This window comes from Balaenoptera musculus, chromosome 7 (assembly GCF_009873245.2).
Source record: "Balaenoptera musculus isolate JJ_BM4_2016_0621 chromosome 7, mBalMus1.pri.v3, whole genome shotgun sequence".
Lineage (NCBI taxonomy): Eukaryota > Metazoa > Chordata > Mammalia > Artiodactyla > Balaenopteridae > Balaenoptera > Balaenoptera musculus.
Genome location: NC_045791.1, coordinates 5,486,362 through 5,512,221, shown reverse-complemented (window position 1 = coordinate 5,512,221; position 25,860 = coordinate 5,486,362). Strand labels below are relative to the sequence as shown.

General features: G+C 40.3%; 1 protein-coding gene across 2 annotated transcripts in view; it reads left to right on the top strand.

The window, feature by feature from the left end:
• Positions 1-4,726: 4,726 nt before the first annotated feature.
• The window catches only part of UGGT1 (UDP-glucose glycoprotein glucosyltransferase 1), a 107,310-nt gene continuing 86,176 nt past the window's right edge, over positions 4,727-25,860 (top strand). For both annotated transcript variants that reach the window (XM_036857086.1, XM_036857085.1), the window contains exons 1-7: positions 4,727-4,944; positions 9,929-10,064; positions 15,096-15,178; positions 17,326-17,456; positions 21,611-21,723; positions 23,401-23,575; positions 25,473-25,569. In XM_036857086.1, coding sequence (XP_036712981.1) covers positions 4,887-4,944; positions 9,929-10,064; positions 15,096-15,178; positions 17,326-17,456; positions 21,611-21,723; positions 23,401-23,575; positions 25,473-25,569 — 793 coding nt within the window. In that variant the 5' untranslated portion in view covers positions 4,727-4,886. The remainder of the gene's footprint in view (positions 4,945-9,928; positions 10,065-15,095; positions 15,179-17,325; positions 17,457-21,610; positions 21,724-23,400; positions 23,576-25,472; positions 25,570-25,860) is intronic.

Genomic DNA, 25,860 nt, shown 5'->3' with positions numbered 1-25,860 from the left:
GTAGGAACACTGAACAGGCAATTTGGGTGAATTTTTAGAGGCTGAGTCTAGACTAATTTGAGAGTTAAATATCCCTGAGGACCCAGAGTAAGGTGAGAGGGCTCCCACACTTTTGTGGGATTTGCCTCAGGAGACTTACCAGGTTCTCACAGTGGGTACCCTAGAAAAATCCCTTCATGCTCAGCCAGGGGGAGGGGAAAAGTAATCATTTTGAAACAAGCCCAGAGAATTCTCCAGAAAAACATCCTACCCAGCAAGGATAAAGCCATTACCATAGCTTTTTCTGACTTGGAGGGGAAGAAATTACCCAACTCCAGCCCCCTCTGGCTACCCTATCTCATACAAATGGGAAAAGCACTTATGAAGGTCACAGCCCAGGGGCACAGGCCTCCTAAAAGCTGAGAGCTAATCATAGGGTTGTAGAACTTTCCCTCTCATCAACCTCACCACCATATCAACAGGGCTCCTGTATAATAAGGTGGATTACAGCTGAAAGAACTACAATGTCAAGACTCTATTTAAGAAGCAGCTTCTAGGGAAACCCAAATACAAAAGAGGAGACAAAAACAAGGACAGTGGAAGAAATTTAGGTCTCTGACATATACAGCTACAGCAAACAGTAAACACAGCCTAACTCCTAGCCAAAAACACATAAAACTTCATACTATGGTCTATTTACCTCAGTTCCTTTTACCCAGTACATCATGTCTGGGTTTCAAGCAAAAATTACAGCCATCCTGAAATTCAAGAAAAAATATAATCTGGAGAGATAAAGCACCAGATCAGACTCAAATATGGCTGAGATTTTGGAAACATCAGACTAGAATTTTAAAGTAACTTTGTGTAATATGCTAAAGACTTTAATGGACAAAGTGGACCACAGGCAAGAACTTCTCTTTGTGTCCTCAGATGGGAGAAAGGCAAGGGAGCTCTCTGGGGTCTTTTCTATAAGGGCGCTAACCCCATTCATAAGGGCTCCACCCTCATGATCTAGCACCTTCCAAAGGCTCCACCTCCAAATATTATCACATTGAAGGATTCAACATATGAATTTAGGGACATGACACAAACATTCAGTCTATAGCAGATGGTGATAAGATCAGTGGTTGCCAGGATTTCGGGGCAGAGGTGAATAGGTGAAGCCCAGGGGATTATTAGAGGGGTGAAACTATTCTGCATGAAGCTGTAATGATAATTATGTATGCATTTGTGAAAAACCCATAAAACTGTACAATGCTAAGAGTGAACTGTGATGTAAACTATAGACCTTAGTTAATAATAATATATCAGTATTATTTCCACAATATTGAGTTTTGAGAGTCCTTTATGTATTTTAGATTCAATTCCTTTGTCAGATATGTGGCTTGGAAATTATTCCGTTTGAAAATTATTCCAAATATTCCATTATATATACGTAACTCTAATGTACCACACTAGTGCAAGATGTTAATATTAGGGGAAACTGGTATTGGGTGTTAGGTGTTGGGGTGGGATGGATATATGGAACTGTATGTACTATCTGCTCAATTATTCTGTAACATTAAAACTGTACTAAAGGAGCTTGGGATGAACATACACCCACTACTATATATAAGATAGATAACCAACAGGGACCTACTGTATAACACAGGGAACTCTACTCAATATTCTGTGATAACCTATATGAGAAAAGAATCTAAAAAGGAATGAATATATGTATATGTATAACTGAATCACTGTGTTGTACACCTGAAACTAACATAACATTCTAAATCAACTATACTCCTATAAAATTAAAAAAAATATATAAAACTACTAAAAATATAAAGTCTATCAATTATTTTTAAAAGTTTGAGTCTTACTTTTACTCATTTTTTTCAACGAGAATAGAGGATTAGGTTATTTCTTATATTCCTTCCATCTTTAACATTTATGATTTTCACTTTTAAAAAGACTTCATATTTTGGACTTTGGAGCAGTTTTAGAGCCATAGCAAAATGAGCAGAAAGTGCAGAGAGTTCTCAGATACCCCCAACGCCACACATGCCCAGCCGCTTCTGCTATTAACATCCACAGTGATACATTTGCTACAGTTGATGAACCTACATTGGCACATCCTTACCACTCAAAGTCCATAGTTTACATTAGGGTTCCTGGTGTACATTCTGTGGGTTTGACAAGGGTGTAACTACATGTATCCATTCCTAGAATATCATAAAGAATAGTTTCACAGCCCTAAAAATCCTCTGTGCTCCACCTACTTGTCCTTCCTTCCCCCTAACCCACTGGAAATATTTGTGGTGCTGGAATAGTTCTTGATTTTGGTGGTGGTTACACAAATCTACGCAAGTGATACAATGACAAAACTATACAAACACATTGTACCAATGTCAATTTTCTGGTTTTGAGACTGTACTATACTTATTTGAGATGTAACCATTGGGAGAACCAGGTACATGGGACCTCACTGTACTATCTTTGCAACTTCCTGGGATTCTGTAATTATTTCAAAATAAAAAGTTAAAACAATAAAAAAATCTGCATTTAGTCAAATAAAATAGCACTGAATTTTCTGAGAAAATTTTAGAAAAAGAGAAACCCAACTTTCTTAGAAGTTCTGCACTATCACTTGATTGTATGCTATAACTAAGCAAATGTTGGTGCTATTCATGCATCAGTAGTAGAAGACCAAGTTAAAACAGAGAGTGAAAAACTAACTCTGTAATTCGGTGAATTAAACAACAATTCCTTTTTTATGGAAGCATCACCTGAAGTGATTTTAAAAGGGATACAAAACACACAATGGAAATCTACTAACACAAAATCTCCCTTAAGAAATAAATTTTAAAACAGTCATTTCCATTCCTTAAAATTATTTGAACTCCTTTTAGTCCAGCAAGGAACAGAAAGCCCAGTAATCAGCTACAGAAGTTCTTAAGCACAGTAGAGACATACAGTTACCAGATTAAGGCAAGTATTTTTAGTCTTGTTCTGCCATTCTCAAGCGAAGGACTGTTTGTGTCATATAATCAAGTCAGTTAAAATTTTACACTTTCTATGTACTTTTTAATGTATTTTTGGTTTTTAGTTCACTTTATGAGTTAAAAACATACCCTCCAAAGACGTATTCATTTCCGGGTGGCTAAAATGATCTGTCCAGTGTCACATATTCTAAAATAATTTTATGTGGATTTTTTTTTTTATTAATTAATTTTATTTTTGGCTGTGTTGGGTCTTCGTTTCTGTGCGAGGGCTTTCTCCAGTTGTGGCAAGTGGGGGCCACTCTTCATCGCGGTGCACGGGCCTCTCACTATTGCGGCCTCTCCCGTTGCGGAGCACAGGCTCCAGACGCGCAGGCTCAGTAGTTGTGGCTCACGGGCCCAGTCGCTCCGCGGCATGTGGGATCTTCCCAGACCAGGGCCCGAACCCGTGTCCCCTGCATTGGCAGGCAGATTCTCAACCACTGCGCCACCAGGGAAGCCCTAAAATAATTTTAGATAGTAATTTATATTTGCAAAAAAAATAATTTAAAGGACAAAGTAACCTTTGCAGATTAAGTTTCCACTGCCCATATAAAATAAGCAAAATCATCTCATAAAAATAAAAAAAACTTTCCTTTCCCCTGCTCCCTGTGAAACTGCTAGGTGGCATTTTGGGGGGGGGGCTCCGAAGAGTTCCGGTCCTTTACGTCTCAATGCAGAAAGAATTCAGCGAGAGGCAAAGTGATTTATTAGAATAAGAAGTGATTTATTAGAATAAGAAGTGATTTATTAGAATACGACGTTTGTGAGGCTTACAAGCCCGCGGGCGAGAGGGTGTCGCTCCCTGAGAACTTAGTGGGCTACAGTTTTATAATCAAAGGAAAAGTGGGGAGGGGGAAAAGACCACTTTCCTCCTCATTCTTGAGTAGACATCATGCTTCCATCATCAGCTCCTCCTCCAGGTTGGGCAGGGGAGTTTTCTTGTCCCTACATGGTCAAGCTAGGACTATCATGGCACTATCGAAAAATTATTTCAGGTCTCTGAACAATGAGCATCTTTCATTGTGAAATGTTACCTTTCCATAAATTATTGTTTTTTATGTGTTCTAGGGGTCAGTAACTTACTGAGCTCACTGGGCAGGATGTGGGTCTCATGCCACCATTGTTCTCTTGTTTTGGGGCATGTCTTGTGCTTCTATTGCATGGTTTTGTTGCTAAGCAAGCCTGCTTGGTTTTGTGGTTAAGTAAACCTGCTTTCTTGAGGGATCACTAACTTACAGGGGTTTCCCATACTTTTTTCTACTTACAATCCCCTAGTGGGATTAACTATTTAATCACCTACTTTGTCCCTTTACTCTGTCCCTATCACCTGGAACGGAAGCTATCAAAACTTACGGTTTAAGATGGAAGTCTAACGTGCTCAGAAACAGTGAGTCATTTTGTCCTATACTGTGCAACAGTGCTTTTAATAGAAGGGTTTAAGGAAGTAGACTCTGAAGCTCCCCCAAACAGAAAAAAGTATGAAACCCCAACCCAGCTTCACCTGTGCTAAAGCTTCTGGGTCTCAGCTGTCCCCCTATACGTGCCCCCACGACCTCGAAGACCGACGCCTGCCTAATCACACTGAACTGCACAGAGCAAGGCGAGAGGCGGGGCCTCATCGGATGTAAGATGGCGGCCGAGAGGCGCTCTGGGCGGCTCCGGCCGCGACTCGGTAGCCGGAAGTCCTCCGTCTCTAGCCAGTAGGAAGCGGAAGTAAAGGGCGATCGGCGGCTGGGCTGTATCTTTGCGAGGCCGGCTTGCGAGCGGAGCCGCGGGAAAGGCGCGTGTCGGCCGCTCACTGGCGCAGCTGCTGCCGCCCCGCCGCTGCCCCGCCCCGCCCCGGCGTTGTCGCAGGTGCCGTCGCGGACGAAGCGCGACCCCGGCATGGACTGGAAAGGGGCTGCGGGCGGCGCGTGTGCTGCCGCTGCGTGGCCGGTGACAGGTACCCCTTGGGGGGAGCGTGGGGAGTTCTCGCGGGCGGAGAGAGGGTCTGGGGAGCGAGGCCACCTTATGTCCCGGTCACCTTGAGCTTCCGTTTCTTCCCTGACTCAGTTTCCCCTCCTGTATCCCAGCCCTCCCCTTCTTTGCGAGTCCCCCGAGTTGTCCCTCGGTGTCCTCTGGGCGCATATACCGTCTCTGCGAGGGTGGTCGCGGGCTCTGTTTAGCCGTTTTGAGCCTTCATTGAAGAGCTTGGGGACCCGTGTGCCCAAGTGCAGACGGAGGTGGGGGAAGTGCCCTAACGTGAATTTCGACCAAGCCTGACCCCAAGTAGGCTTAGAACCAGCAGTTTGCAGGACTCCGGTTGGAGAACGAATGGATCGTTTTGTAAATTTCTCTTTTCCCTAAAATGAATTCGGGTGATGAATATTGGTTCCGTTTTCATTTAATACGAGGATCTGGTGGCTGAAAATTGGATGATCTGGTTTCACTTTTAGTGTGGGACCTGCCAGAAGAGAAACATCTGCGTACATCGCCAATAAGTTATGGGTGTGAGCTCTTCGTGTTCCTTGGCCAGAATCTCTAGGTCGTTTTGCATTTCTTGCCCGATTTGAGAACTAGCATATTTTGTTCATTCAAAGTCCTGGGGTCTTATGCCTTACTGTGTTACACTATATTGGAAACATTCATTCATCGTGTACTTGGCCAGCCAACTTTACTGTGTGATGTTTGAAGACATTTTAAATAGCTACATGACAACAACACAACATTTGGGTTGATTGTAGCCTTTCCATTTGACTTGCTTTTGTTAAACTTAGCTGAAACTCATTTTTATTGAAGGAAATAAACGTTGCTTTGTACAGTAGTAGGGCATCTTCACAGTGCATATTTAACTTGAGGTGAATAAATTGAACTATGGAGAAAATCCTATTAGACTTTTTGTCCAGTTACTTGCGATCATTTTCATATTAGATGTATAGTATCTACTTTTAATCCGAAATTGGATGTGTGTGGTTCACAGCAAATGGGTTTTGCTAATAGGTATAAGTGTATATTAAGTTTAATTTTTTCAGAAGTAAATTTATTTCCAAGAAGGGTACTTCCTGATATTTTTCCTCGCTGTTATCATATATGTTGAAACTCAGATGGCTACTTATTAACTTGCACCCTGCAAGGTTTTTCTTGAGTTTGTTAGCTATTTTCTTCAGTTTAAAAATGGAAAAAGAAAAAGTTGATGATGATTTATAATTTTATGCCTCTTCTGTTTTCCAAAAGTGAAAAACATTTGCCATAATATAATTTTGATAAATATTTTTGATAACTGAGCAAGAGATAGTGTCTTTAAACTAAAGAAACCGGGCCACACACTAGATCTTACAGATGAATCTTTTGGGCGTAGAACCTATTAAAGACTGTTTTTAATTTATCCATCATGCTGGAAACGTGATGCCTGTAATCATGCAGTGCCACGCTGCAGATTCTGACAGCTGTTATTTCACAGCTTGTAAGGGTTGCTTTTAAGGTCAGAGGGTCAGAGTGATAAGGGATCTCGTAGAATGAAGCCATCCTCAAACAAAAGGCCACTCAGTGATGTTCTTATTTCTACTTCTCTGGACAACCTTTTCCTCTGGTGTTACCTGTGGTGTCAAGGATGTGGGGTCTGGGGGTGGGAAAGCTCTTCTTTAATGTGTAGCTTTCCTCTCTTTCCCATCTCTACTGATGCTGTACTGTGCCCCAGAAACTCTGTGTCTCTTTAAAGAGGGCAGGGGGATCTCTGGGTGAGTCATGGTACGTAGAGTTTTCATTTTCACCCTTCTTAAGTCTTAGGCTTTTTGTAGCGCCTTTGCTCTTGGTGTCACATCCCTTCCTTCCAGTGGCTTTCATTCATCCCTTAGTGAACAAAGTCTGTGTTTATTTTGTTTTGAGTGCCTCCTGTGTTCCAGGCATTATGCTAGGCATGTGACTGTGACCGACAAAACTCCCTGCGCTCGAGGAGCTCACATTCAGTCCCCAGAGCCAGCCCAAGTTATGGATCTGTTCAGGCTGGTTGCTTGGTTTGGTTTGCTCCCAACTTCAGGCTCACACCCTTGGTTTCAAGTTGAAGCTCTGCCTCTCTCAGCCACCTGGGTCCCGAGGACTCTGCCCCCCTAGAAAATCCCTGGACTTGCCTTGGGTTTTGTAATAAAGTCCTTTGCTCAGTCTGGGTCTACATAGTGTGGATTCTTACCCCCTCTTAAAGCCAGAGGACCGGGGCAGAGAGCATGGTATTGTGGAACTTTTGAAAACAGGCAGATGTGGGTTCCAAACATTGCTATTTATTAGTCGGGCAAGTTACTTAGCCTCTCTGAGCTTCATTTTCTTATTTTTCAAGTAGGGATGATAGTGTTTCACGCGTTATGCAGCGTATTTATGGACTGCCTGCTGTTGGCCAGGCCCTGTGCTGTTGGCTCTGGTGGGCAAAGTGGGCGAGGCTGCCCCGCTCGGGAACTGCAGTCTCCTGGGGCCTTGCGTGGAAGGGCTGGGCAACGCGTTTGCAGAGCGCTTGGCAGTGGCGCTGTCCAGAGCGATTCGCCCGGAGTAATTGCTCTGTAAATGCGGGTGTTTCCTGGGGCCTTCTGTCCCTCCGTGTCCCCTCCCCACTCTGTGCATGCCCTCGGCCTGGGAGTACTGTGCCGCGGCATCTAATTTCTCACCTGGAATCACCACTGTTGCGGGATGACACGTCTAGGTCCCTTCAGGAAGAATGGTGAACATAGCTGTAGCATTAATACTGCTTGAACATAGTTCATATGCGCTGTCTCCGCTTTAGAAACTTCGTGACTTTGGGGGAGGATTTTTTTGATTTTTTTTTTCCTAGCCACAGAGGATATATTTCCAAGGCATATTTTTGAGGTCTTGTAATAACGATGAGTTATTATTCTATAATTTAGAAGACAGTTTCTAGTTTCTCTTCCTTACATATTTTAACTAGAGCAGTTAGTTCTGGTGTAGTACTTGACACTTTACAAAGTGACTTTCATGTTGCCTTCTCAGTTCGCCTCGTGGCGCATGTTGTGGCAGATACTGTTATTCCTGTTTTAGAGAGTGGGAGACTAAGGGCGAGCGAGTTATCAGGTAAGATGCCTGGGGTGAAACTGCTAGTAAGTAGCAAACTCAGGAATTGATCACAGGTGCCTGACTCTAAAGGCTTTTTCTTCTTGCTAACCCATGTTTGTTCTGTCATGAGGGGCAGGTTTCCGAGGCCACCGTCCGTGGGCCTCCGGGGAGAGTGTCGGAGGGAGTTGAGTGGGCTGAAATTGTATGTAAAAGTTTGGGTCCTCGCTTGCTGCTCTGCGGGAAATGTCAGTAACTTTTGCTACATTCCGGGAGGGGCCTGCATCGTCTCCGACCTCTCCTCTCCCACCCCCCGCCCCCCGCCCCCAAGCCAGGAATCACGGCCAGCAGGTTTCATTGTCAGAGGTCTAGTTTGGTTAGTCCTAGTCTTTATCGATGTTGATTTTTTTTAGTGTTTATTTATAAGTGGGATGTTCATATTAATTTTTTTTTGTTTCCAAAGAAGCTGGCAGTGCCTGAACTTCAGACTCTTTTAAAAGCAACTTTTCTATTTCGTAGAATTCATTTCGCTGCGGACCATTGTTCTTTAGAGGTATTGTGTGTCATACGAAGCAGGATGTTGGCACAAATGATAAGGCTTTTTGTAAAAGGAAGATACTGACTGGTTGCTCCGGTATATGGGCCGTCTCCCCCAGCAGTGTATATTATAACTGGCGGCGAGGAATTGGGGTGAGCTTTACCAGACCTTAACATTCAGAAGCACCAGTTTGGTTTAGTGTTCCCATTCAAATGGGGGGAACTTGGATGCTGACTATTTATATCACAGTGGAAGTCTGATTAGGGTTCTGTTAGGCAGACTTCCAGGGATGAAAAAACAGATCAAAGACGTCTGCAGCCGGAGACCTTTTCTGAAATGATGTGGACGCCAAGGATCTCGGCATGCTTGGTGAGGCTGCCGCTGGGAGTGTAGGAGGCCTGCATTCTGTGGCCCTGCTGATTCACTAGTGACCCCAACTTTCTGATTTTATAGATGGGGATCTGTTGAGTTCTTACATTTCCTCATTCCAGAACCTATATTTGATTTTACATTCGAGACCCACCCTATTAGCTTCCTAAGGCTGCCATAACAAACTACCACAAACTGGGTGGCTTAGAACAGCAGTTTATTGTCTCACAAATTTTTGGAGGCTAGAAGTGCTGAATTAAGGTGTCACAGGACCATGTTCCTTCTGAAATCTGTAGAGGAGGATCTTTCTTTGCCTCTTCCAGCTTCTGGTAGCCCTAGGTGTTCGTGGCTTGCAGTATAATTCCAATGTCTGCCCCCGTCTTTACCAGGCATTCTCCCTGTGTCTCTTCATGTAGTCTTCCCTCTGCATGCCTGTCTCTCTGCCCACATTCCCCCCCCTCCGCCCCGCCCCTTTCTTTTAATAACACCAGTCATTGGACCAGGGCCTACCCTGGTGACCTCATTTTAACATGATTACCTCTGTAAAGACTGTATTTCCAAGCAAGTTCACATTCTGAGGTACTGGGGTGGGGTAGGACTTCACTCTATCTTTTTGGGGGAATACAGTTCAACCTGTAACACCTTTCATTTGTGTTTTCATCTGTCTCAGCTTTATTTACTCTCCTGCTTCATAAAGTATGATTGTGTGCAACCTGCTGGGCCACCAGCTGACTTTTATATCTCTGTGTGGTATAGGCACCCAGGAGATGAAGTGCAGCCTTTGTAGGAGAGAGTGTAATGAACGACACACCTTTAGTTGTGTGTCAGTCATCAGCAAACATCTGCTGAACTATCTAGATAGTAGGTGCTGTTACATTTTGGAAGCATTTTTATGTCTGTGATAGTCATGTTACTTTGTATCTCTAATTATTAAGATTCCGGTTTAAACATTGCCTTGCAGCGAAACTTTTTTTTTTCCCCTTTTTAGGGCTTTGCCGTAAAATGGGCCTTCTGACTGCACTCACGGGACTATGGCTGTTTTCCTCGGTAAAGGCAGACTCAAAAGCCATTACAACCTCTCTTACAGCAAAGTGGTTTTCCACTCCGTTGTTGTTAGAGACCAGGTAAGAGGACATTTCTTTTTTCTTTCACATGTTTGAGTGAAAATGTAGGCTCTGCTAGTGAATATGCAGGAGCTTTTTAGGGAGTGAGATTCTCATCACGTGCATTTAGTAAGAGCTTCTTTCAGTGTGCACTGTGCTTGTGTGCTGCTCACAGGCTGTTAGAACACAGACCATCTGTCAGCAGGCTAGGACTGAATTGATGATAGAGATCTTTAGGGATTTCTTTAGACAAATATATTGAATTGGTTAAATTATTATGTTATCTTCCAGGAAAAGTGTAAATGTGGTAATAAGGGAAGAGAGAGTTGTACTTAAAAGAAATTTTCTATTTATTTGAAGAAGGTGTTAAGAGGTGTTTAATAAAAGGAAGAGAAGAGAGCTTGGCAAGGTGGGAGAAGAGGACATGCCCCTCCCAAGAACTTGGAAGGAGATCCCAAAATAAGAGAGTGCAGGGGGAAGCTGGGAAAGTGGCCACATTTTATCCGATTGTAGCATCTCCAAAATCAGGATGCATTTAATCAAATCAAGATGTTATCTTAAAATTGGTGGCATCTTTCACTCAGTGTTTCATAAAACAATGGTATGTCTTAAAATTGACAGTGTCTTTGGGCAGCATTTCATCCTGCTATTCCTGGAGCATACTGGACCCCAGTCTCCTACCCCATCTCTACCTTAGTGCTCCTCTGCTGGGACTGTACCATCTGGGGCTACAGGAAACTCTAGAAGATGATTCGTGCCTGTCTGCCTGATCCCCTGCATAGCCATTTCTGTCCCGCTTTGTTCCTAGGGTCTTGGTGCAGAAAATGAGTTTCAAAGGCCTAGGCCTTGAAGGGATTTAGAGCATAGCAAATATGCAGTAAATCACATCAAGCTTCCCACTGTTATCTCTCAAACTAGAAGAGATTCCCTGGTCTGGGGAGTACAGAAGAAAATCAAAGTTGAAGGAAACTTGACAACAGCTCAAATGAACCCTAAGAAGGAGTTAGTAGACGGATCGTAGAAACCACACATAGGTTTTTAGGAAAAAAAGAAAACATACATCTCAGTTTCTCAATGAAGAAGATCTCCCAGGGACTTTCCTGGCAATCCAGTGGTTAAGACTCTGTGCCTTCGATGCAGGGGGTGCTGGTTTGATCCCTGGTCAGGGAACTAAGATCCCGCATGCCACGTGGCGCGGCCAAAAAAAAAAAGATCTCCCAAACTTGGAAAAAAGAATTGACAGTGTCTTAAAATTGATAAAATGCAATATAGTCAATGATTTCTTGGGAGATTATAACCCGTGTACATTTTAGTTAGTGTTTGTAATATAAATGTAACCAGATACCTCTCTTTTAGTTGGTTTTTTGTTTATAGAGGGAAACTTATTTTTATTGTATCTCAAATAACATATAGCTAGGACCTGTAGAGAATCTTTCTAAAGCATACATTTAGGTAGGTGAACCGTAAGCATTGGGTAAATTTCAGAATTTGATAGAGCTGGAAATTTGAACTGTTGTGTTACATCAGTTAACTTTGTGGTCTAATTGTATCTGCTGACATCTTCCCCTTGATCCCTGGGAAGACGTGAATGGAGAGTCTGTTGTGTTGACAGTGTGTACGGATAGTTGTGCCTTCTAAGGCAAAGCCTCGTTTGGTGCAGTATTGAGGAGAGGCCAGTGGGAACGTGGGACGTGTGGGAGCCGGTCTGACTGGCTGAGGAGCCTCCCCGACTTTCTGCTGAACAGACTTTCTCCCATCACTTCTCTGTGCCTCCCTTTCCTCCGCAATAAAATGGCAAACCCCCTCCCCCCGCAAAACTCCAACAACCCCGTCTCACCCCCAGAAACCCCCAAACTCCACTGCATGTATTTCATAGTGATGTCACAATAACTAATTTGATAAATAGGTCGAGCCCCCCAAATGGCCGCGCTTCATTAGATCTTGGTGGTGGTAACAGTGAAGTGTCTGAAGGTCGTGTGAGGTCCTGGACCGCCTGAGCCAGGACTCTTGTAGCTGAACATTTTTTCTTTCTTTCTGCTAATCTTATTTTGGATGATTTATCTGGTGTCAATCTAAGTCATTGAGATTTACTATCACTTTCTAAATAATTTTGTGCAACTAACCGTAACATGTTTTACGATATTCTGCTTAACACTCTTCACTGGATTACATCCCATTACTCTCACTTACACTAACAAATTTCTTGGTGTTTGTATATTGTCTTAGAAGAGTCTTATGGCATATACTTACAGACTTTTGAGAAAGTATGCTAAAATTGTCAGCCTTAGTTGATCAATTTTTTTTCAGTTTCTTTGATCTCTGTGAAGTGAGTATTGTAAACTGTTTCCTTCACTGCAACTTACCCATAACAAACATAGCCCCTTTTCATGATATCCTGGCCATTTGCCATTTTGGTTCATTATTTTTACTTCTCTTCTGTGGCTATTTGCAAACAGTTTGCCAAGGAAATGGGACGTGTAGGCAACTCAAAAACACTGCTGTGCTTTTTTGAAACTACTCTATATTCACCTCCAGAGCTAGCTGAGGCCGCTATCCTTCCCTCCTGGGCCCGTGGCAGACATTGATGGTGGGTCACAGCACTGTCCATTGGGGGGAGGGTGAAGGGACAGAATCTTTTTCCACACATCGAGGCATGTAGCTAATACAGACATTTTGTCTTCCTTGCTTCTGGCCCTTAGGAACTAAAACTATTCTTGTGTGTATTTTTATTTTTAAAATTTTTAATAAATTTATTTATTTTATTTATTTGACTTTTGGCTGCGTTGGGTCTTTGTTGCTGTGTGCAGCCTTTCTCTAGTTGTGCCGCGTGGGCTCCTCATTGCAGTGGCTTCTCTCGTTGCGGAGACGGGCTCTAGGTGCACGGGCTTCAGTGGTTGTGGCTTGCGGGCTCAGTAGTTGTGGCTTGTGGGCTCTAGAGCGCAGGCTCAGTAGTTGTGGCACATGGGCTTAGTTGCTCCGCGGCATGTGGGATCTTCCCGGACTAGGGATCGAACCCGTGTCCCCTGCATCGACAGGCGGATTCTTAACCACTGCGCCACCAGGGAAGTCCCCTGTGTGTATTTTTAGGTTGGACCTGATGCTAATGAAGGGTTTGTAGCTTTCTGGTTGTCCATGAAGTGATATATATTTAATTGAAGTAGAGCTCTGAGTATGTTTTGAGCAGCTATAGTTACTAACAGAAATATTGTGTAAATAAAGTTCTACTATTGAAGTTGAAGCAATCATTTATTGAGTGCTTATACAATCATTTATTGAGATATTATAATGGCCTGAGAATGCAGCATGATGGATTTGAGTGATTGAGATTGGAATGTAAATTCCAGACTTTTCATTTACTAACTCTGTGCCCTTAAGAAAGTTAATAAGTTTATAAGTGGAGAGAATGGTATATATAATGTGCTCTCCCTCTACCTGTCACCCAGTTTTAGTGATTGTCAACTCAAGTCCAATAACCGTCACCACCACCACCCTCCTACCTTCTCCCGCGAAAATATTTTAAAGCAAATCCCAGACATCGTATCATGTCATCTGTAAAACTATCAATATTTTACTCAGTGGAAGTTTTATCGATATTTTACTCAGGTATCAGAAGCTAAAAAACAATTTAAAACAAAAAGCAAGCAAACTTAAGCATACTATAAACAAATGGCAGCATTCCTTTTAATAATATCTTGTATTGTTCCTGTCTTCCATGGATTACTTCAGTGGATCTGGTAATTAATTTTCTTAAGGCTGTTTAACACTTAGACGTTGTAAGACTTATTTATGCAGTGGAGTGAAAAAGAATGTATGTTTAAGAAGTTTTCCTGTAATTATATGAAAAGTATATATTTATGTGCATATGGCCTCTGTAGGAATCTAAGCTAAGATTCATTTTGTATTCTTACAAAGAATACAAAGCATTTACTTGCATATCATAATCAATCTGTTTTAGTACCTGTTTTCTTAGACTATAAGCTATTATAAGGTTGGTATGATGTCTATGTCAGTTACTCGAAAGCCTAGAAAATGCCACACTCAAGGAGACACTAAATAATTTAATACATTATGATAATGGATATTTTCAGAAACCTATTTTTAGAGAAGCTGTGCATTACCAGGAAATGTTTCTTATTTTGCCATATTTCTGTGTCTAGCTGTGGAGTAGAGTGAGAGTTGTACAGCCCAGTGTTGACAAGTAATGGGAAAGTCTTCCTTTGGCTAGGTAAGCTGAGATCCAGATCTGTAGTTTGCTTTCAGACAGGGAAAGACCACCACTACATTGGTATGCCTTGGAGGAGAAGATTACCGATTTACATGAATCATTCAATTAGTACATGCATTTTCTTTTAAGGGATTTTAGGCTCTTGAATGCAGGGAAATGTAGAATAGCCATTTTATTTTAGGTCAGTACAGTAGTGTAAAGTCAGGGAAAAAATTAAGATGGCATTAAGTTCTAAGACCTGATTTTATTAAATCAGTGCTAACTTTAAACTAATATTTGGTGATTTTGAAAATTTGGATTTGTGGATGTAAAAAGATTACGACATGCTGCCTTTAGTCTCCTAGAAATTTTTCTAGGGTTCATGTTTTCCTCGGGAGAAACTTAGGCAAAAACATATTTTTTTGTTCTTTGCAAGATATTTCAGAAAATGAGTGAGCAGAACTAGTACTAGAATTATCAATTCCTAATTCTGCTTCTACTACTGACAGCATTTTCACAAATGAGATTTCATAACCTTTCTTTATATTGGGACTTCCCTGTTGTTACAACGTTTCTATTATTCTAGGTTTCTTTAGGGATACCTATTAAACTATTCAGTGAATAAACTACTAAGCTAATTATTAATAGCTAATAAGCTAGTAAGACTTGCTTATCATTAGAAAATATATGTTATACATGTTCGTGTATAATATATATTATCAAATAAAAGCCAAGCTTTGGACATTTGGTAATTTAAAAATCGATTTTTACTCCCCTTAGTAATAGAGCTTATATTAGAAGATTTTATTAAGTTGTTTTATTTCTGATATTTCCCCCTTTTCTCTCAGTGAGTTTTTAGCAGAAGACAGTCAAGAGAAATTTTGGAATTTTGTAGAAGCCAGTCAAAATATTGGATCATCAGATCATCACGGTAAAATTGAAGCAAATGCTTCTTTGACTTCGGTGTCTGGGAATATATTAGAAAAATTGATCTCTTTCAGAGCCTGTGTGGCATGGCAGTTAATGGAAAACATTTTTATCTTTAATGACTAGTGTTGTGATGGTAGCCAGCAGAGTCAACACAAACTAGTAATTATTTTTGAAAAAATTTGTAACTTTGGTGATAAGAGCTACCTTTGATTTTTTTTTTTGTTTCTCCCCTTGTTTTTGTTCGTGTTCTTTTATGGAAAGTGCTACATGAATATTTTGTGGAAGTCAAATTCATTTAAAATCATTTAGCATTTACTTAATAACCATCAGATTTGATTCACTTTCTTTTGTTATGAACTAATTATACAACTGATCTATTATCTGTTAAGTTTGTTATCATTAAGTTAGTGCCATCCAGAATGTTTTCCATTATGCATGCCAGCCACACACAACTGGAGTGTCAAGGTGTCAAATTAATGACAAGGTAAACTGTATCACTTGTTTACAGTTTTTGATGAGCTTTCACAAACATTTTCCAATTCAATATAAGCTATATAGAGTATGAACATTAATAGTCAAAGATGCTGATACGTGAGTAGTTAAAACCTGGAGTATTACATTGACAGGCATAATAAGTCCTTGTTGAAGAGAAAATGTGTAAGAATTATGTGACTGCTGTGAATATTTGACTAATGGATTTTTAACTTCATGATATTTAAAAATTAATACATATTTAAAAGGTCAAGTCTGAATCTTTTTTGGTGATTTAAGTGCATAAAAGTTTTGAACAAGCTTTAGTTACATAATTTGTAAGCTTTAGTTACATAATTTGTAAGCTTTAGTTACATAATTTAGAGTCAGCTAGAACTGTTTGAGTTATCAAAAAAAATCATTTTAGTTTATGATTTCATAAAACAAATTTATCGAAGTGAGTTTTGTAATGAATTTTGAATTCTGACATTTAAAATGAAATTTCTTCAGTATAAATGCTAATGTGTTCCTGGTTAAAATTAGAGGAGTGTGAATTCTTGGAAGTGATCATAAAACTACGTTAAACATTTTATTTGAAATACTACTCCTAGTCCCACCACCCAGAGACAGTCACCATTAACATTGTGGCAACATTTTAAGATATTTCTTTCTGATCTCTTTTTCTACTTAGAAGGTGCTAATGCCATATAGACCTTTTACATTTTGCTTTTTTAAATGTTAAATATTTTTCTTAAATTTCTTTTTGGGATAGTTAATAGTGGTTTAAAAGTCAAAGCTATACAAAAGGCTATACACAGAAAAATCTTGTCCCTCCTGTTTCTCTTGGCTTTTTATAACCATTTAAATTAATTTGTTTAGCCTTCAGTGTTTTTTTTCTTTTTTACAATAAATACATAAGTATGTATTCCTATTTCTTATTCTTTCTAAGAGTAAGAAAAAATTGCGTACTGTATACATTGTTTTGTACCTTGTGCTTTTCGTTTAATATATCCTGGGGATTTTTTCATACTGGTACGTGCGTTTTTTTTCCCCTCAGATAATTTGTTCCAGTTGTTTTAATGCTTCTCCCCAAACTGCAGTTTCATTATATCCTTTCATACCTTGTACTTCCTCACCACACTGCTCCATCTTGCTGGGTTATTTGAATAGATAACATATGCAGACACTGTGGATACAAAGACAAGTCATAGTTTTGGGCTTTGGGGGCCCAAAGGCTCTTTGGGAGGGGCAGTTAGTAAATAGGTAAATGACTAAATGATGTGCTAAGTGAAAGAGGTAAGTGAAGAAATATTATGGGAGCAAAGAAGAGATGAACTTGGTCCAGTGAGGCAGGGGGTAGGGATAGGCGGTGCCTCCCTGGAATAGGTGCTCTCACAGCTGAATTCTTCCTGAGGAAGAAAGTAGGAGTTAGTCATCCAGGTAAGTGGGAGAATTGCAGTCCAGGGAGAGGGAATAGTCTGAACAAAGGGAAGAAAAGTCCAATTGCATGGTGTACTCCAAGGAATTCTAAGCATTTGACAGCAGTTCAGGACAGTATAGTGGTAACATTTTGCAATCAATATGCTTTTGTAACACATAGCTTTATACTTTATGAACTATCTTATTTGGATACCTCTAGTCATATAGAATTATTTTGGTTAATGTTCTTCCTGACAGGTACTGATTATTCCTATTATCATGCAATATTGGAAGTTGCATTTCAGTTTCTGTCACCACTACAGCAGAATCTGTTGAAATTTTGTCTGTCTCTTCACTCCTACTCAGCAACAATTCAAGCCTTCCAGCAGGTGAGTTCAGTACTTACACGTGACAGTATTTTTTAGTGGTTGCATATCTTGATCGGCTGTATTGCAGTTGTCCTGTCATTGTGTTACAGAACTATACCTTTTCTACCTGAAATTGTCTAGGATTTACAATTTGTTTATAAATAATCAAAATTGATGATGTTAAATCTTCAAATAACATATTATAAAAAATATAATTTGCACTTATTTTCATTTAAGGAAAAATAAAATATCTACACAAAAAACTACTAGACTTTATTTATACAACACAGCTGAAGAGAGAGGCGATATAGTTTTTGCTAAACCAGTTAACTCTGAGTGTGATCATAGCCTGTAGATCTAAAAGCAGTTCACGGGAAATATAGCAGATAGGAAATGTGAAACAATATCACAGGAATACAGTCAGGAAAAGCTAGAATGAGGAAAGCTTTGTAGTAAAATGATATGATTTTGTCAACAAATAAGTTTAAAGGAAAAGAAAAGAGGGAAGGAGGAGCTTCAAGAGAGACTTTAAAAAGGTGTCAACTTAATGCAACGTGTGGGTCTTGTTGGATTTGTAAAAAAATTTATTTATTTATTTTTATTTTTGGCTGTGTTGGGTCTTTGTTGCTGCGCACGGGCTCTTTCCCAGTTGTGGTGAGCAGGGGCTACTCTTCGTTGTGCTGTGTGGGCCTCTCATTGGGTGGCCTCTCTTGTTGCAGAGCACGGGCTCTAGGTGCGTGGGCCTCAGCAGCTGTGGCACTCGGGCTCAGCAGTTGCGGTTCGATGACTCTAGAGCACAGGCGCAGTAGTTGTGGCTCATGGACCCAGTTGCTCCGCGGCATGTGGGATCCTCCTGGACCAGGGCTCGAACCCGTGTCCCCTGCATTGGCAGGCGGATTCTTAACTACTGCGCCACCAGGGAAGCCCCTTGTTGGATTTTGAGTTGAACAAACTCGTAAAAAAATAGAGAGCAAGAGAATCAAAGGTGTGTATGCTGATTGTATGTTTGGTATAAAAGAAATGTTAATTTTAAAACCTTTTTTCTTATTCTGAAATAAAACCAGCATAGAAAATGACTCACAAGAAATATATAGTATAAAGAATTATTACGAAGTGAACACTCTTGTTAATTTTCACCCTGGTCAGGAAGTTGAGTTTAGCCAGGCACCATGGAAGCCCTTCATGCTGTGTCGCCATCACAGCTGACTTTTGCTCTTCAAAAGGAATCACTTTCTTCTGTTGGAATCATTTGCTGTTTTGTTTTTAAAAAAAAACCATTTCATTGCCCAAGAGTTCATCTCCAAACAATAGAGTTTAGTCTTGCCCAGTTTTAAAAAATTTATTAATTTTTTGGGGGGGTGGGTGGTCTCTTGATTTATAGGTTCTCCCTCTATCCCTTTCTTTTCTGTTGAATAACTTACACTGTTTGCCCTATACATTTTTTTTTTTCTTTGGCCCCAGCAAGGGCCTTGCTGGATCTTAGTTCCCTGACCAGGGATTGAACCCAGGGCCCTGGCAGTGAAAGTGCTGAGTCCTAACCACTGGACCACCAGGGAATTCCCAGTAGACTGCTATCATTACAGAAATTTCTCTTGTACAGCACTCGTCTATAAGAATAAGGGTGTTACTCTGTTCTTCCCCTCTCCCCTTTTCTTGCAATAGCTTTGTATGGGATTTGACACAGACTTCTTCTGCTCAATTTGATGTGAAATTAGTTTTCCTTAACTTTTGGAGGTCGGCATGGCTCCCTATTCTGTTGATTTTATGTTATGTTAAAATAGGGTGGCTTTAAAAGAAAGGTAGCTTGCTTTTTGAAATTTCCTGACTCTGTTCCCCTCTTGCACTTTTATTTGGACTTTTTCTTTTATTGGCTTTTATCTCTGTCCTACTTGAGTTTTATTCTGCCCTCAACAGTTTCTCCTTAGGGTGGAGCCCATTCCTAGAAGGGAGTCCTAGCCTGTGAGTTATGAGTTCACAGTGGTCAGACTGCCTTGTGCTTACCTGTACTAGGTGAAACAAAACCCGTTGGCCCACCATACTTTCCAGTGAAAACCTTTTGGCTGTTTTGGGGTTTTCTTGTTTTCAGGATCATCAGAATCTCTGTAGTTTCCCTCTGCTTCCATGGCCTCTGATAACCGCAGGTCATTTTTGTGTTTTGTATCATGGGGATTTCCTTCCACCTAGTTTTGTCATAAATGTGGTCCACTGGTTTTTGTTTTCATTTTTGCTTTGTTTTTATGGGAGCACTTGGGAAGATTGAAAAACTATGCTGCCGGTGGCCATCAATACAGAATTGTTTTACTTTTTTTAAAAGTGTGATAATGGTAGTATGTTTTTTAAAAAAATCTCTGTGTTTTGGGAGTTCCCAGGTGGCCTAGTGGTTAGGATTCTGGGCTTTCACTGCCGTGGCCTGGATTCAAACCCTGGTCGGGGAACTGAGATCCTGCAAGCCGTGCGGCCGGCCAGGAAAAAAAAAAAAACCCTCTGTGTTTTATTGAGACATAGTGAAACATTATAAATGAAATGCTGTTTGGAGCTTGTGTCAGAATGATCCAATGGAGTGTGGTAGGAAGGTGGAAGAAATGAGATTGGCCATGAATTGATAATTACTGAAGCTGGGTCATGGGTACATAGGGGTTTACTGTACTATTCTTTCTTCTTACAAACACAAGTTTGTAAATTTTGTAATAATTTACAAAAAAGAAGAAAAATGTAATGGAAAGTTTTAATATTAATTTTTCATAGCAAGCTTTCCATTTCTCCTCACCTTTTCTGAATTATTTGTATTCCAGGAGTAGAAAAGGTCATTCAGTAGGAATATATTACATAAATGACATCAGTGCATACCCAGACCTTGTCATTATGTCCTTTCCTTTCCCTGTCTCTATACACTCATGCTTCTCAGTGTGCTTCTCATTTAAGTTGCAGGTGAACTTATGGCATTGTGCCTGAGCGTTAGTGCATTGCACTCTAAACATACCCCACGTCTCATTCAGCCTTTCCTTTAAATATCTTAGCATGCTCCTTGGATAATTTTACCTTTCCATCTTACTCTTTTTTTAGGCCCCGTTGGTTTTGTAGTTTCAGTGTCATTCTTCCTGTTTCAGGAGGGGCTTCACATTAATCTGCGTATTATACTTAATTAGGACTGCATTGTTATACTTTGACACTTACAATTGACATTTGTAAGCTTAGTTTTCTACAAGGTACATACTGTGTTCCCTGGATATCTTTTTTTTTTTTTTTTAACATTTTTAAAAAAATTAATCATTTATTTTTGGCTGCATTGGGTCTTCGTTGCTGCGTGTGCGCAGGCTTTTCTCTAGTTGCAGCGAGCGGGGGCTACCCTTCGTTGCGGTGCGCGGGCTTCTCATTGCGGTGGCTTGTCTTGTTGTGGAGCACGGGATTTAGGTGCATGGGCTCAGTAGTTGTGGCGTACGGGCTTAGTTGCTCCGCGGCATGTGGGATCTTCCCGGGCCAGGGCTCGAACCCGTGTCCCCTGCATTGGCAGGCGGATTCTTAACCACTGTGCCACCAGGGAAGTCCCCCCCTGGATATCTTTTGATATCTTCTGAGATAGAATTTTAAAGTTCTATTTTGGGGATAATAATAACACCTACCTCATGGAAAGATATTGGGAGGAACTAGATGAAATAATACAAAGAAAGTAGTGAAACATAAAGCTCTTTCTGTCACATAATGGGTGTTCGGTAGATGTTAATTTTTTGCTTTTACTGATGTTGTTTTGTTTTGCTTTGTTTTGTTTTTTTTTAATAAATTTATTTATTTATTTATTTATTATTTTTAGCTGTGTTGGGTCTTCGTTTCTGTGTGAGGGCTTTCTCTAGTTGCGGCGAGCGGGGACCACTCTTCATTGCGGTGCACGGGCCTCTCACTATCGTGGCCTCTCTTGTTGCGGAGCACAGGCTCCAGACGCGCAGGCTCAGTAGTTGTGGCTCACGGCCCCAGTTGCTCTGCGGCATGTGGGATCTTCCCAGACCAGGGCTCGAATCCGTGTCCCCTGCATTGGTGGGCAGATTCTCAACCACTGCGCCACCAGGGAAGCCCCTGATGTTGTTTTATTATCATTTTATTACCTATTTAGAATATTCATGTTTTCATCTTGTTTTTGGTTAGAAATTATTTTAAAAAATGTCTTGTGTCTTAAATGACAGATAGCAGCTGATGAACCTCCACCAGAAGGATGTAATTCATTTTTTTCAGTGCATGGAAAGAGGACTTGTGATTTTGATACCCTTGAGACTCTTCTACTAACAGCTTCTGAAAGGTAGATTGTGTGTTTCTTTATTTAAATGTCATGCATTCGTTGTGCTTTCTTCTATATCAAGTCCACCGTCTGATTTTTCTTATGGATTTTTTAGTCCGTAGGTATAGTGGTTTAGAATGTGAATTCTGGAACCAGACCAACTAGATTTAAATCCCAGCTCCATCACTTAAAATAGTTTTGTGAATTTAGGCAAATTGCATAACCTTTCTTTCGTCATCTTGTTTCGAAATAGAGATAATAAGAGTACTTACTATTATTGTTACTTAGTAATGACTGTATCAGAGAGATTACGTAGGCTTTGTCATTAGCTTAGTAAAGAATATTCTGTGTATTAAAGCCAGTGCCTGGAGTAATGATATTAATGATAGTGATCTCTCAGGAGAGTATTCGTTTCAGACAAAGGAGACTATTTAAGATAATTGCAAGCTTAATTTGAATATTAAATTGGTAACCAGTGGGCTGACTTTTTTGCTTAAAGGTAGGTTTCCTGTGGTGGCCAAATAACAATAGGTACCTCTTGCTGTCTGCCTAGGGCAGTAACCCCTCTGTACGTCCTCTAATGCTGTTATAAATTGTATAACAGTTCTCTCTCTCTGTGATATTGCCCTGCTCTACCAGAAGTGCCAGGGGCTGTTTTAGGTGGGGAAATTCCTCTGTAGTGAGATGATCTGCTCAGCACCTGTCCTCTGCCCACCAAATGGTATGAGTGCTTTTTCCTCAGGGTGATACCCAGAAACTCAGTGAGCATTCAGCTCTCTCGGGGTGACGTGTGGGCATTCAAAATTGGCTGCATGGTAAAGTGCTGTTCCCTTGGGGAAAACAGAATTGACTGACTTGAAAAATTCTTTCTTTAATTTGTTACAATAATGCAGACCTTTATAAAGAAAAGAATGATAATATCTCCTCTTCTGAGAGGTGGTAACTATTTTTAATGGATTGGCATATATCCTTTTATACTTTTTTCTGTGGTTATAAATTTATACAGGTAGGTAGGTTTATTTTTGTAAGGGGCATTTTCCACTTAGTACGTGTAGGTGCACCTCCTTAAGAAGGATTGGTAGGTCATGAAGTCTGTGCATTAAGATCTGTTAATATCTTGATGTCATTCTTAGAGAAGTTTTCTTGAGGGGGGAGTTTTAAAATTTATGAGGAAAACCTAAATTTTAGATGCAGTAGTAGGATGATCATAATAGTAAAAATGATAGAGGAGGGAGATGCTGTAATTGGGAAGTTATATGCTTAAATTTATCCTCTGCTTTTTTGCATTATTTGCACTTAGGTTTTCAGATTAAAAGGTAATTACATTCTATTTATATGGTAGAATAATTTACTAAAGTTTTAGTACTATGAAGGCTGGATGTGTATCCTTTTTCTGGTTTTTTACCCCATGCTCTAGAAATTGGTAACAATTATTAGTCAAAGTCTACATTTTAAGGTTAGTATTTATATAATGTACATTCATTAATTTTAATTATGAACAAATAAGACTCATACCTGTTTTATTTGTTTTCAGTATTCTTACTAACTGAAAACTATTTAAGATTGTGATACTCTTTATATTAAGATGCTTATAATGTTTGCTTCAATTATCATTGCTGTAGCTTCATTTTCTATTGTTTTTAATGTTTAAAAGCTTTTTTAAGTTAACAATTTTAAGCTTTTAATATTTATTTTCAGACCAAAACCTTTATTGTTCAAAGGAGATCACAGATATCCCTCATCTCATCCTGAAAGCTCTGTGGTTATTTTCTACTCTGAGATTGGCTCTGAGGAGTTTTATAAGTTTCACCGACAACTTGTATCAAAAAGCAATGCAGGCAAAATCAATTACGTATTCAGACATTATATATCTGTAAGTATTGACTTATTTTATAACTGTTTTAAATATTAGTTTGCCCACCACAACCTTAGCACTTAAGCTAATAATTTCCCCCTTTATAAAATGATTTGAACTACTTTTTTGGGAAGTGTAGTACTTTCATCAAATCTGTTATTTGCACATAGGAGGTACTTTGCTTGCCTTTCTGAAGAAATGTAAAACAATATGCCTAAAAAATGGCTGTATAAAATTGACATTCTATTTCAGTTTTGATTTTTTTTTTTTTTTTTTTTTTTTTTTGGCTATGCCATGCGGCTCCTGGGATCCTAGTTCCCCGACCAGGGATTGAACCCGGGGCCCTGGGCAGTGAAAGCGCAGAGTCCTAACTACTGGACCGCCAGGGAATTCCCTACATTCTATTTCAAAACGAACCATGTAAATTATATTTAATTTGGTCCAGATTTAATATGGTCATCATACTATGGAACTGATTCTTGAATTCACTTCCTTTCCAAACCCTTTTTTTTTCCCCTTTCTGGCATCTTTTTATTTGATAGAAAAAGGAGGATTTCTAAAGAGGTAAAATCAGGCAGAATTGATTTAAAATTAAGCTTTCGAAACCTTGTGTGGCATTTAGCATTTAAAATATTTATATGTAAAGATCGTTGGCCTTTAAAGTTTCTGTGTTGTATTAAGCTCAGTAAATATCGGATGTTAAGTCCATGGGAAAGTAAAATAAAAATTTTAAATGAAAATTTATGTGAGCAGAAACAGATTTATCAATATCCAGTTTTGGACCCCCCCCCCCCCCAGAGCCGCCTTGCTCTGTTGCTGGTTATTTGTTTTTTTTAAAATATTTATTTATTTATTTGGCTGTGTCAGGTCTTAGTTGCGGCACGCAGGATCTTTTGTTGCAGCACGCGGGCTCTTCGTTGGGGCATGTGGGCTTCTCTCTAGTTGTGGCGTATGGACTCTAGAGTGCGCTGGCTTAGTTGCCCCGTGGCATGTGGGATCTTAGTTGCCTGACCACGGATCAAACCTGCGTCCCCTGCATTGGAAGGTGGATTCTTAACCACTGGACCACCAGGGAAGTCCCTATTGCTGATATTTAAAGGGCCATCCTCATTCAGGATGATGGTAAGCCTGTGACATTAGGTCAGCCCAAACCCTGCCTGAAGACATTTAAAGTCAGTAAAAAAATGTACACACACACACACACACACACATTTACACACACGGTCTCAACAAAGCACTTCTAGGTTTGAAACCTCACCAGTTTTCAACGCTGTGTAGGTTCTGGAACTGCTTTTTTGTTTTCTCCATTTCTTCACATGGTTTGGTGACCTTTGCCCTTTCCACTATCCCTTCATCTGTTTTTTTTTTTTTTTTTAATTTACTTTTGGCTGCCTTGGGTCTTTGTTGCTGCACGCGGGCTTTCTCTAGTTGTGACGAGTTGGGGCTACTCTTTGTTGTGGTTAGTGGACTTCTCATTGTGATGGCTTGTCTTGTTGCGGAGCGCCGGCTCTAGGGCACGCAGGCTTCAGTAGTTGTGGCTTGCAGGCTCTAGAGCGCAGGCTCAGTAGTTGTGGTGCACGGGCTTAGCTGCTCTGCGGCGTGTGGGATCTTCCCGGACCAGGGATCGAACCCGTGTCCCCTACATTGGCAGGCGGATTCTTAACCACCGTGCCACCAGGGAAGCCCCCTTCATCTGGTTTTGTTTCTACCTTGGAATTCCCGTTCTCACACTTGTGGCAGGATCCACAATCTAAGGATTCCCATGGAAGTTCAAGCATGTTTTGAGTGTGTAATCCTAGGTGATGGCTGTGTGACATTAACACGGTCGGGCTCTGTATGCTGTGATGCATAAAGAGCTAGGTGGGAGTGCGTGGAGAGCTGAGAGGTGATGGTGGAATGCTTGCTCTGCTTGCAGAATCCCAGGAAGGAGCCTGTTTACCTCTCTGGCTATGGCGTGGAGTTGGCCATTAAGAGCACTGAGTACAAGGCCAAGGATGATACTCAGGTGAAAGGTGAATTTGTAAATTAAGACCAATGTGTTTCGTTTTCTTTAAATATGAGTTAAAGGGGAATTTGTTTCTTTAATGAAAAAGAATAGATTTAGGAGTATTATGAACCTATGTTTGAATCTTGGTTCTGTTATGTCTAAGTTGGGTAACAAATTCTTTAGGTCCTAATTTTTTCCTCTGTAGAGTTCAGATAATGATATATGCCTCTTAAAGTATTTTTGAGGAGAAAATAAGATGTATAGGTAAAGAATTTAACAAAGTTTTTTTCACAAAAGAGTTCAGTAAGTGGTAGCT